At 41.4% G+C, this 13,758-nt stretch overlaps 1 protein-coding gene across 2 annotated transcripts in view; it reads right to left on the reverse strand.

Annotated features, from left to right (window-relative positions):
* Nucleotides 1–13,758, reverse strand: part of LOC103091749 (CMP-N-acetylneuraminate-poly-alpha-2,8-sialyltransferase) — a 42,759-nt gene that overhangs the window by 17,656 nt on the left and 11,345 nt on the right. The window contains exons 1-3 of one of the 2 annotated variants that reach the window (XM_076073004.1): nt 13,475–13,647; nt 12,286–12,411; nt 2,699–2,956 (exon numbers count right to left, since the gene is read on the reverse strand). In XM_076073004.1, the coding sequence (XP_075929119.1) occupies nt 2,699–2,956; nt 12,286–12,411; nt 13,475–13,542 (452 nt within the window). In that variant the 5' untranslated portion in view covers nt 13,543–13,647. Of the gene's footprint in view, nt 1–2,698; nt 2,957–12,285; nt 12,412–13,474; nt 13,648–13,758 lie in introns of those variants that run through there. The other variant, XM_032968699.2, reaches the window with a different exon arrangement.

Genomic DNA, 13,758 nt, shown 5'->3' on the forward strand with positions numbered 1-13,758 from the left:
TTTTATTCGGTAAAGTCACGTAGGTAAAATAAAATCAAAGAAAACACCACCACCCGACTCAGAAGAATTATCTCATCAAAACGTTATACCACAGGGCTCATTGCATTTCTGACCAACACCACCTGACCAGTGAATTAAAACATGTACATCTGGCCCTCAAGATGAACGGTTACTCTGACCGTACCATCCGCCAAGCTGTTTCTCCCACCATACAGAAACAACCACTTGACACTCCGATCAAAATCATCACGTTACCATACATAGCAGGCGTTACTAAAAAGATTTCCAAAATTCTAAACAAACACAAGATCCAGGTCCGGTTCAACACAGTACACAAAATCTGTGATCTGATCCCATCCGTAAAGGATGTCATTCCTGACTTACAGTACCCCGGTGTTTACCATTTGAGTTGTACCTGTGGTGACTGCTATATCGGGGAGACGAAGCGACATATCTCTGACCGAATTCGCGAGCACAAATTAGATTTGAAACACGGCAGAACGAATTCTTCTGCCGTGGCTGATCACTGGTACAACGCTGTGGGTTATCATGATATTGTTTTCTCCGATACCAAGGTACTCTGCAAACCTACCGGTTATTGTCAGAGATTTGTCCACGAGGCCATCCAGATATACAAACACAGACACAACTTCAACCGAGAGGATGGTTTCAAATTAAGCAACCATTGGAAAGATGTTATAAATCAAGTCAAATGTTAGCTGCCTTTTAATTATACAGCAATTTTCAGTGGTGGTATGCCAAACTTTAGATCTTTTCGTTTTCAAAAATGGGGCTTACTCGCCCGCCATCGCCTCCCCCCCAACCCCCCGTCAGCACAACAAAAAGGAGTTTTACCCGCATTTGTTGGCACCACAGCCTCTTGCCGACCCCCCTGCAGCTTAACAAAAGGCGGCTTGACTCAGCCCTCCCACGCCCCTTTCTGACTCCTCCCCCCCCTTAACCTATATATAAACCCGATCGTCTCAGAGCTGTGTACTTAACACAGATTTTCTGCTGTGATTATTCCACCTGAAGACGGAAGCTTGTGTTGCCTCTGAAACGTCGTGATTTAATTGTTTTCTTTGATTTTATTTTACCTATGTGACTTTACCGAATAAAACCAAAGAGTATGAATCCTTGCAGTCATGAAAGCTTCAAATCTAGAAGAGATTAGCATGTCAATATAAACAAACCAACGCAACGGTGGCTGTGCTAGTGAGACATCCAGCTCGTTAGAAAACGAGGGAAACAAACGAGGAACAACACCACATCGGGGAAAGAGAGAGAGACCGAGGCACACCCACGCACAGAGAGAGACACACAGAGAGAGACACATATAGAGAGACACACACAGACAGAGACACACACAGAGAGAGACACATACAGAGAGACACACACAGAGAGAGACACAGAGAGAGAGACACAGAGAGACACATAGAGAGAGAGAGGACACACCTCGAGAGACACACACAGAGAGACACAGAGGGAGAGACACACACAGAGACACAGACAGAGGGACACACCCAGAGAGAGAGACACACACAGAAAGACATACCCACACGGAGAGAGAGAGACACACACAACATCACAGCCAGTTGTAGTCTGCAACAAAACGAGAGCCACCGCCACATTGAGGGAAAGGGGGCAACGTTAGCTTTGTTAGTGAGACATTTAGCCCGTGAATGTAAAGACATTTAACTTGGTAATGTAAATTGGTAATGTTAACTCAGAGTCGTAAATAACTGCTGACAATGGCAGGTAAGATGGAAACATCAACAACCAGTTAAGGCTTTACCTGGTTAATAACGTCCTTCCAATGATTGCTCCATTTGTACCCATCTTCTCGGTTGAAGTTATGTCTGTGTTCATATATCTGGATGGCTTCATGAACAAATCTTTGATGGTAGCCTGATCCCATCTGTGAAATATGTGATTCCTGACATACAATACCCTGGTGTCTACAAATTAAGTTGTGTCTAGGGTAGCAGTTATATTGGGGAAACGAAACGACATGTCTCGGACCATGTTCGCGAACACAAGGCAGGTTTGAAACACGGCAGAACCAATACCTCTGTCGTGGCTGATCACTGCTTGAACGCGGTGGGCTCACACGACATTGTCTTTTCCGAGACCAAGGTACTCTGCAAACCTTCGGGCTACCATCAAAGATTTATAAACAAGAAATGGTACATTCCTACTCGTTGAAGTCATCTGTAGATATCTATTTAGGAATTTAAACAGTATACTGTATATATAAAATACATATACATAAATATGCTGTCCCTAAGATGCATTGGATATTAATATTTCCAAAATGAGAATGTAATTATTCCCCCTCCATGATTTCAACTCGAGGTCACGATTCAATTCACATAAGAAATCTTTTGTCGTTGTTGTTCAAGTAGAAATGTAATAAAATCTCTACAATCTATGGTATGAACATACGACTTGGAAATAATTGATTATCATGTGCATGATTCAATCCATGTTTCGTGAACCTAAGCATGTTTTATTTATTACATCCCTAATTGCTATCCATTTATAAATTTCACAACCAGATTCCCGCTGAGCTAAATAATGATCATTCATTGACCTCTTGACAGTCATTCCCAGCTCTGCCAACGCTGGCCAAGACACCAAGCGAAGTGCATGATGATGCTCGCATGGCAAAGAAAAAAACGGATAGGACAAAACGTACCGGATGACAAAGTCGTGTTGGTCAATCTCCTCGCCGCACGCGCTGCCCTCAAGGATGCCAGAGTTTCCGACGACGGCACAGGAGCCATAGCGACCACCCCTGAGTGGCGGCGCCGTGGGCAGCAGGGCATGCAGGCTGTGTGATACGTTAGTGGTGCGCCCGCGGTCGAAGATGTAGTGCACCAGGTCGCCTGGCTGTACCTGGGCCTGCAGAATTGACACGTCGCGATCCGCGTCCAGGAACTTGAGGATGTCCTTGCTGCTCGCACAACACGGGGGGAGGTGAACGCAACGAGGGCCGATTGACAAATGCACATCGTTCATGGTGACGTGCACGACGTTCAGATGAGGCATGTGGCCTTTGGGATTGTGTAATTTCAATGGCATCGTTTCAACAAAAGCCAACTCTGGACAAGTTGCTACATTCAGCGTCTTACTTAGGCAGTTAGGCTTGCTTGAACCAACGCTGGCGAACTGCCTGGCCGATAACAATTACACATAGACTGGCTGCGCTATTATTGTCAGAATTACCAGTACTTTCGATTGGCTGAGAGGCTATCATAGTCCTGGTTAGACTAATCATTGTGCTCGCTTAGACACGGACAGACAGTTTTTTTAATTTTATACTGATATGTTTCAGCAACCATAAGAAGTTTTTTTAGTTAGATTGCGTAAATATATGTGTCGTTAAAACCCGCCACCACCCGACACAGCCAGCTAGTAAGGGTTGTCACGTGAACAGAACATGCCAATTTGTCACTAGTACAGCACACCTGCGTGTTGGAGAACCAAGCCACAACATTTACAATCTGAGTACGACGTTTCGCCAGTAATTACAACTAGCTTCATCAGGCGACAGCCAGATTTGTGGAGAAGTCTAACCGTTGCGTTCCTTATATAGAGGCGTAGATGTGGTGACCACACTTCTGCGCTCTTGTGCAAAGTGGCGGGGTATTAATGAGTTAACGTACATTATGCATCTGCATTATGCGAGCCCTTTGATCTTGTCCTTCCTGTCTATTTCGTGTATTAAAATAGCCATACCAACGGTAATCACTAATGAAGTATGGTGCCCTTTATAGGCATGCATTTAAATAATGTATTATTTGATCATTCACTTCCACGCAGCACTAAGGCGGTAGCTATCCGAACGGTTAAAATTATTTTTATTTCTTTCAATTTCGATAGATTCTCTAATTAGTCTTGGCCAGTAGCAGCTAGTTTTGCACAGAACTTCAACATCATCAAAATCAATTGAGTGTCCTTGTTGGCACGCGTGTTCTGCTACTGCTAACACTTTGCGCAAGAGCGCAGAAGTGTGGTCACCACATCTACGCCTCTATATAAGGAACCAAACAGGTGGATTTCTCCACAAATCTGGCTGTCGCCTGATGAAGCTCGTAATTACTGGCGAAACGTCGTACTCAGATTGGAAATGTTGTGGCTTGGCTCTCCAACACACCGGTGTTGCTGTACTAGTGACGAACTGGCATGTTCTCTTTACCTGACAACTCTTACAAGCGGGCTGTGTCGGGTGGTGGCGGGTTTTATTGACATATTTATATATTTACGCGATCTAACCCAAAAAAACTCTATGATGGATGAAATTGGTCGCGAAAACCTACGTGTTAAAATGTTTTAGAAACACATATCCAAGGCCACGTAGTGACTATTAATTTCGAAAATACATGTTAGGTTTGAAATGAATGATATTACTACAGCTTACAACATCTTGATCAGACCAAATACTAATTAAAAAGTAGCAAACTTTGGTTTAGAGTTTAGGTAAAAGTTTGATTAACACATTACAAACACACAAGTGCACACTCACACCAACTGTTATGTGCAAACTGTTAACACTACACTGTGCTATTCTGGTGAAAAGGGTGACCTTGGGGTGTTTGTGTGCTAATTTCATATGAAAGTGGAAAAAATAAAATAATCTCACATAGCTCATTTATAAATGCTATGGAAGAATGCTTATTGAGTCCCAGAATGTAATTAAACAGTCCCCAAATGGCCCTACCCCCAATGCCACCCAGCACAATGGTGCTGCATTACAGTCAGTGAGGCTATTTTTAATGAATGCCAACATTTATTGAACAAACAAAAAATTCCAATGAAAATTTGCATGAACACTGAATATCTTTCCAGCCAGTTAATTACCACATTTTGCAGTGTCTCAAAAAAAAACTAAACAGTTTCAGAAAAAAATGATGAATCCTAAAAGCATCCAATTAATGCAAGTGCTTTCATCAGGCTTTTAACATTAGTCTATACTGTTAGTTTGCTTTCTGAGCCATTCACTTATCCCTTTTAAAGTTCTTAAATCATGAAGCCACTTTGCATTTTTGCTCACTACCTGCAAATGTGTAAGCCTGCATTAGTATCTTATCCTCCAAGCAGCATCATGGGCTTGTAAAAAAATTATGCGTAATTACAGTCGTCTTTTCAAAAATTCCCGTGGGTTAAATTACAAGAGAACAAAAGTAGAGGATTAACATTCTCAAGAAATTCACTAGCTTGGAGCTCTTCATTAATTCTAAATGTTTAGAGAACATGCGAAGAGGAGCTCGTTATTGGCCCCGTGCCAGTTAAGTAAAGGCACACACACAAAGTAGAGTGGCATGCATTTTAAGTTGAACTTGGCATTGCTGGAACAAGCTGTACAAGTCAGTATGATATATGGGCACATTTTTGGTGCCATTTCTAGTCACGCATGAGTGACTCGACACATGTTTATATCAACATTGAAAAACAAAGCTGTATCTGATAAATAGCTATAATTTTTTTGGTAAATTAAAGTGACTCCCTGCACACAAAAGCCAAAAGAGGAAACTGCACTCTTGGTATGGCAGGGTTCTGTTTCTGCCTAGGCACCTACTTTATATTTGGGTATATTGTACCAAAAATGAGGACGTTGATTATAAGAGTGACACATTTCAAATGTAAATTGTATCCCCATACAGACCATTTTCAAACGTAAACAAAAATTTGTGCACCACCATCCATGCTTTAGTGGAAAAAGATGTCCTAGTATGCGCAACAATTCCGTCGACCACTTCCCACAGCCTTATTATGTACCACAGGTTGGAAAACACTGCACTAGGTGACACTGGCAAACGGTGTCCTCTAGAGTGATTCATTTCCAAGAAGAAAATAATATGAAATAAAGACAAAGGTAAATAATTTTAAAAAACAAGGATCATCGTTAAATTGTAGATATCATAAAACAGGTGGGGAAGCAATGTACACACATAGTGTATGAATCATTCATAAACTGCTTGTGTTGCAGGAAAAGGGTTGCAGTGAGTGATTAATAGTCCAATGCTAATTAGTTCCCATTATTTGCTGAGTTTATCTCCTATGCTGGCTGGCTAATATAGTGGTCCAGCATTATGCCTGAACTTGTCATCAAGTTATAAGCAGCAATGCAATTGCGAGGAACACGGACATTCACCTTGTTCCAAGCTTGTGTGACATACCAAACCTATTATCTAAGTAGCCAGGCTAGAGACGCACACCATGTGATGGCAGATATTTATTTAAAGCAAGTTGATCAAGCAGACCCTTCACGGCCACGTGCCTTACAATCTCACGCCTCATAGCCACCATGGCAAACGGAACATTAATTATGGGTGAATAGAGCGTTAGATTTTTTTGTTTGTTATAACATGATTAACCTTCCACTGTTAAATCGGCTGGCCTACGAATATGCAAATGAAAACTTTCCAGGGCATGCTTAATTGGGTCATGAGCCACATTTATAAAATATTTATATCAATTAACTATAAGCAGGCAATAGCAGCTATTCAGGATTTGAAATTTCTATACTGTACATAATTAAATAATAGTAAGTGGCGCATCTGTGAGTATTATGAACACAGTTTTTTAACCCAATAAATAGTGCTTCTTGGAGGAAATGAACTCTGTCAGCTACCGAGAAAGCAGCTGTGACGAGTGCAACACTACGATGTAGACTGAATGTGTATGATTCAATATCATGGGAATATGGCAGGGGATGGCTAAAAAAGACAACTTTTAAATGTCGAGGTCAAAATGTCTTCACAAATATGGTACATGCATTACTAAAAATGGAAGTATCTAAACATGCATGGTAAAATAATGTAGGCTGTTTAACACGTGTGGCTAAATAAAGCTGTGGGGGCGTGGCATTTGTGAATTGTGCCAATTAACATGGCGGTTGCATTGTTAGTAAAAGCTGACAAACATCCATAATTAAATAATGGAGGTTGTTGACCGTGCATGGTGAAATATAGGTCAGGATGAGTGTGGCATGTGTCGTTCACATATTCCGAAAGCCCACTCATCTTAGCACCACAACTGAACCCACAGGCATAACAAAAGCAATTCCGTATTATATTAGTAATTTAATAACGAATAAGAAACCATTGCACAATAAGTGCTGTGCAACTGATTAGATTGGAAAAGGCATAAATTTGACAAATCCACACAGCAGTGAGATGAGATAGAAGTTAATTTGTCAGGCCAGTGTGAAGCGCTATATAAAGTCATAATTGCGGCAACACTGCGGGGTTTTACATGAGCATTTGGGGTGCCCCCTGTGTTACACACCAGACTACAGAAAAAAACTAGACATCGTTTTGACAAGGGCAATTGAATGCATACATGTGCACATGCAACTATGTACACTTACATTTTGCACAAATATGACAACATAGGATGCAAAATCTATACGAGCTATTTAGAATCATTAAATCGCTTTAACTTGAAATAACTACATACAAGCAATCATATATAGCCTCAGTGGCATTGAAAAAATCACTCTCGTCTAATAACATCCTGGCCAGGCCAGATACCACCCTAAATAGATAATGTACAACATTTCGATTCAGGTTGGCCATCTCTGAATAAGATGCATTCATATATAAATATGAAATAAATTCAGCTTATTATACCTACATACATTCAAATATATCAGTAGGCAAAAATGGACAAAACAAACATACCAATAAATGCTGCAGGGTGGTACAGTGGTAAAGCTTATATCTTATAGCATGGAGAACTGGAATTTTATTCCTTATTCAAGTACCTGGTGTTTGTATGTCCCCCCACCTCCATGCATGAATCTCCTTCAAGATTTCCCAAAGCTAAAATCATATGACGTAATTGGTGTTGGCCAAACATTCCAAAGCAGAACCCTCCCGAAAAAAAATCTTGGACTGTGTGACATTCATGGGTAAATAAGTAATTATGTCTCCACTTCTGGATGAAGGCCTCCCCTCAAGTTATTTCAATTTCTCATGTTCATGCAATGCCACAATCCATCTTGCTAATGGACATGAGCTGATGTCATCGCTCCATCTTCACAACTCCATTACAAGTCTTGTCCATCAGCTGGCATCCCCGTTTTAGCAATGTCCTTCTGAAACCCTCTTACTTTTATTAAGAGTCAACAAGTGATCTCTATATTCTTGGTTCTTTCGGTGAAGTCACGTAGAAGGGAAACAATAAAATACATTTTCTTGCTGTGGTTTTCACACCTGATGATGGTTGCTTGTGTTGCAGTCGAGACGTCGTGAGAATTTTGTTTTATATTTTTATTATTTTATTGTTTCCTTTCTACGTGACTTTACCGAAAGAACCAAGAATATGAATCCCTGCAGTCACGAAAGCTTTAAATCAAGTGATCTCTAATTTGTGTTTGTTCTAACATTCACATGTTCTTCTTTCTGTCATTCAGTGTAATTTATAGAATGCATCTCTTTGTGTTTCTTTGCCCATTTCTCAGCTTTTGCTCTATGTTGTGTATCAGAGTATATATTTTGAATCCATGTCCTGGCAGGTAATATATGCACCGATTGAAAGTTTTTCTTTAGGCACATTGGTATGTTGCTTTTCAATGTCACATTTAATTTTCAAAAGCATTCAATGCTGCTCTTCCTCACCTTCCTTTTCATAATTTTGAACCCAGGGCTTATTCAGTAATTTCCTAGAGATGCATACATACTGTTGTGTTCTCCAATTGTGTCCCTCAAACTATTGATTTATTTGTTCACGTAAAACAATTAACGTATGGAAATTCTATATCGTGCCGAGTTCCCACAGAAACTACAGCCCTTTTCTAAATATGCAGCATGCTGATCATGGTGTGTTTTTTTACCATACCATATTTCACCACACTAGTAAGTGAGAGTTGGAGAAGGCGTGGGGTGCCCAGGACCAGTTCAGATATTACTTCCCACTGATATAAGCCACGGCCAGCAAACGCAAGTCAATATTATGGCCCCAGTGAGATAATTGTTGTTCCACCGCTTTCTACCCCCATCCCCAATACAAATAAACAATTAATAAAGATACATGAATAAGTATACCACTATACATGCAATATAATGGCAAGTCACTGTTAAGATGAAAACATAGTTTTATTCAACTCATAGGTTTGCTTTGGATTCACCAGTAGCCCTAGGATTTTCACTAAATTTAAAAACCATTACGAACCTCTTTTCTTATATCTTTAAAAATCCTTAATCAGTGCCAACCAATGAGCAGCCGGTGAGCAGTGTGTTTCCGATCCAATCACAGCTGAGTGCCCTCAGTAGCTGAGCTGCAGGAGGCAGGCACCAGCCTCCTCGGTGCTACTTTGAGAAGCTTCCAGGGAGCCCTCCACAACAAATCTACTGGTCGGTGCAGTCCATACCTATGTGAGCATCATCTTTTGCACGTCTGTGTCAAGATCATCACCTTTCCCATGGAAGGACTGGGTGTAATAACATGCTTCAATCGAGTACGAAAAAGGATCTGGCAGCAAGAACATTTCTTCTGAAAAATTGTCTTTGGTTACGTAAAATGTTCACTGGTATCAGTGAAAAGTTATATTGCACCCTCACATTGTCAATGTCCACCACCTTTTGATAAAACAGGAGTCATGCACCCACCTGTATATTGTAGCTGTTCTGTATATCACAACAGACCTGTAACAGGTAATGCAAGCCACCGTACCTTGTATTTGCAAATCCATTTGATGAGATTAAAAGTGCATTGCAAATGCAAAACACTGATCAGTCATAGAGACAGGCCATGTCAGGTGTAAAAACTGCAGTTAGTGAATGGCATGGAAAACTATCCATCAATCAATTACATTAATGGTATTAGACATGCCTGACACACAGAAGCTGACTAAAGCAGACTGCTCCCTTCCCCACCTCCCACCAGGCTGACAAGAGTGAAAATTGAAAGCTGCTCCGTAAAAATACTGATGCATTTACGTACCGCAGATGGGTATACAACGCCACACAATGTGGACAATCCATGCTGAGGATTTTCTTTATGGTTTATTGTCAGCCTTTACATGCAAAGTGCACAAAATATATACATAATAAAAACACATCTGTGCATGTGTTGGCGCACTGATAGGCACCTGACAACTGTGGCACCAGCTGTTACCCCATACAGAATAATAGCTACCCTATGCAGAAGACTATGACAACACTTACATAAGCACTACCCAACACAGCATTGTAATAGCTGTTATGCAATAACTACCCAATGGAGAATAAAGTAGCAAATATTATACAATATACTTTATAACCCCTTTGGATGAAGGCCTCCCCACACCGTGTCAGTCTTTGGGTTGTTCGACCATACTTCCATCACGCTGGTCAGTGCAGGATGGCTCAGATGTCACTCACCACTGATGTTATCCATGGCCAGGAATCAAACTCAGGTGTGCGGGGTGCATAGTACAGCGCTCTAAATACCTTTCCAATCCATCCCACCATATTCCATAGCTACCCATTATTGGAGTGCAAATGCAGGCTGAAGTGGTTGCGTTTGTAATTTTTCTTATGAAGACAAATTTTATATGTATACCCTCTTTTATATAATTTAGGATTTATGTTGAGAATTAACCGGTTTATAGCAAGAGAGAAATTCAGATCTGTACACTAAATGGTTGGCAAAGGCATGTGTTAAAAAAATACATTAACTCAAAGGACAAACAATACTATATCTATCTTCTAGTCTCAATGCTCACACTATGCTGGCAGAACTATAGAAGCAAGCATCGATGTAAACCTTATGTTCATAATACGGTAGTAGTAGTAATAATAATAACATTTTTAATAGATAATAAAATCCCTCAAGAGACTTGAATTGGGCACCACGTCTTTAATACTGGTATAAGCTACAAAAACAGATAAGTTAGAAGACCATAAAGGAAGTGGGGGAAATATTAGTCATAAAAACAGAATAAAACAGAGTAAATAATAGGCGTTTTGGCGTCATCTGGTCCAACACCAGTGGAGACTAGGCTCTAAGAAAAGCCGTCTCGGGTGTGGACCAATCAATTTCAAGGACAGTGCATATTATTATCAGAGTTGTCTCTTTTTGTCTTCATTTTGACTGCTTGTGTTGTGGTTATTGCAAACATGACCTCTTATATAAAGGTGTCAGTTTTGGTGCCAGATAAAAGGGTAAAAATCTATTACTATATCTTGCTACTGGCAAAGGAGGTCTCATAATGTAAGAGTAAATATATTTAACAAAAAAATAATACTAATGTCTATATGAAAAATCCTTATGAAGCAACAGTATATTTTTACTTACTGTACAGCTTCCAAGACCAATGTTCTAACACTGAATGGTATTGGACAATTTTACTGGTAGGAACCTCCTGGTTACACCAGCCCACAGGGGATTATTGTGTCCATCCATCCGTAGTGCATCCAAAAATGGGAGGGGTGGGGCTGGGTGGAGAGGGGAGGGTGGGGAGGGGCTGGGTGGGGAGGTGTGGGGCTGGGTGGGGAGGGGAGGGTGGGGTGGGGCTGGGTGGGGAGGGGCTGGGTGGGGAGGGGCTGGGTGGGGAGGGGCTGAGTGGGGAGGGTGGGGCTGGGTGGGGGGTGGGAGGGGTGGGGCTGGGTGGGGAGGGGCTGGTCACCCCGTGGTGCTCTTATAAAACTCAACGTTTAACCTACTCACGCCGGCTTGTGCCCGCCCTCACAGTCGGGCATATTTGCAGAATACACCACGCCGCCGTTGACCCTGGCCATTGACCGAGAAACCCAACGTTCTTACCAGCTCCCTCCGCAGGAATGTGTTGGATGGAATTAGCACTAAGCAGCAGGGCTGAGAGGACAATGATCCTGTTCACTAGCTAGGACACAAATATGTAACTACTCCAGGCTTAACAACAATTTAAAATAGAGGTTTAACAGCATCAACTACGTTTAAGATAAACGTTTACCGGCAGGAAAGCTACAAGTTGGCAGCTGGCAAGCCTCCTATGAAGCACATGCTTGAGAAAACCATGTAAAACATCGCTGGTGAAAAAAAAACACTAAGAAGTGCATGCCAAACAGCACATCATTTGAGTCTGATGGCCTGGAATGCTTTTATTTCAAGGGGAAATGTAACTAGAAAATAAATCAAATCAATACACGGCTTGTTAGGGCAAAGAAACAAAATATATAACAATGCAGAGGGCCAGTCTGTTTAGATTCAGAGGACAATGTGAGGTGGCAGGACCAGGTGTAATGCTTCTTTTGTCATTTTTAATATGCAAGGACAGCTAAACACAAGCGCACGTGCACACAGACACCCACCCACCGTATGTGCATGGCGAGGGACAGGTTGAAGTGCCACCCTTGCGCTCCTTCCACGGGCCAGTGACTGCTCTCACCACTCGCACTCATGTTGCCGACACGGGCTCTCTGGAGGCCCCTCATGTCTCGCCTTGGGAGGAAGAGCAAGAGAGGGAGAGAGTGGGAGAGAAAGTAAGACGGGACGGGGGTAGGGGGGCAGCAGTTGGGGAGAATATCGAAAGGCATCTGGTTAAGGCTGTGTCAAAACAAGGCTTAGTAGCAGCCTGTCATTAAACCAGGTGTTGCGTGATAAGGCCAGCACATGCCTGTAATCCAGCAGATTGGAGCAACGGTTGTTGGATCACATCAATGAAACTCCAGATATTGGTGGATTGTGAGAAGGTGCAGCACCCTCAGTGTACATAAAGGGCAATTGAAGGCTCAGAAGTAATTCCAATACCACCTTCCAAAGGTTATTGTCTTACAACATTGAGTAGGTGATGCATTGTGAGAATTCTGTATGAAAATTTCTGTTCTCATGACATAATGTCCATAACATAATCAGAATACTAAATGGAAGCACAGCAAATAAAGGCAAAGTGAATTATCTCAATCACACCATTAGCTACATAAAACACACAAAAATCCTTAAAATCATTGTCCAAACATCAAAATGCAGCACCCTAATGCAAAAGTGTTGTCATTTGGGGGGGTTGTACATACAGAACTGTTATCATGGGACTTTTTTGCCGGTATTATAGAACTGCTATATACATTTAATCTGGATTTGGTTTCTCTGCTCACAATGCTATTGCATTATTGTTTATATAAAGTGTGGCCACGAAGCAAAAAACTAGATAAACACATTCAACTTTGTGAGGTACACACATGTGCTCCGAGTAAATGTCATGGTTCTCTCCTTGTTCGCTGCAGTCTGACATTCAATGAGTATTTCTGCCTTTGACAATTGCATTTTCATAACAATCTCAGTGTGCAAAGTTCCTTATTGATGCCCATGAATTCTTATGCCAGTTCCACCTTGCATGGCTCTTTTTTTATAGCAGCAGTAAGCCTTATAGTGGTAGAATATGGGTTCGTGCAAAGGTTTAACACCCCTTTTCATTTGCAAAATGTGAGAAGCCACAAATAAAGACATTAATTAATGTGGTGAAGAGGTTTCTAGAGCGTACATTCATCTTAAGCATCAACCTTACCGCAGCTTAATCCGAGTGTCAATAGAGTAATGGCTCCGCAAACTCCAGCACACAGAGGAGACATTCATTAAACCCAACTGCAAGGCTGCTCTCTCAGTCAGATGGCAAGACCTAGAAAAAGGCTGAATCCAGGATGCAATTCTGCACCCAGCACTATGCAGAAGGCTCAAGAGACAGCAGCAATGGTGCACACTTATGTAAAAACATGTGGAGAATTATCACACCACATTATTTCAAACCAAAAACTAAGGAGAATTTTTTTTTATGTTCCTCAAGGACAATTA

This window comes from Petromyzon marinus, chromosome 40, assembly GCF_048934315.1.
Source record: "Petromyzon marinus isolate PM22_M1 ecotype Great Lakes invasive population chromosome 40, UKy_Petmar_22M1.pri1.0, whole genome shotgun sequence".
In the NCBI taxonomy this organism is placed as follows: Eukaryota; Metazoa; Chordata; class Hyperoartia; order Petromyzontiformes; family Petromyzontidae; genus Petromyzon; species Petromyzon marinus.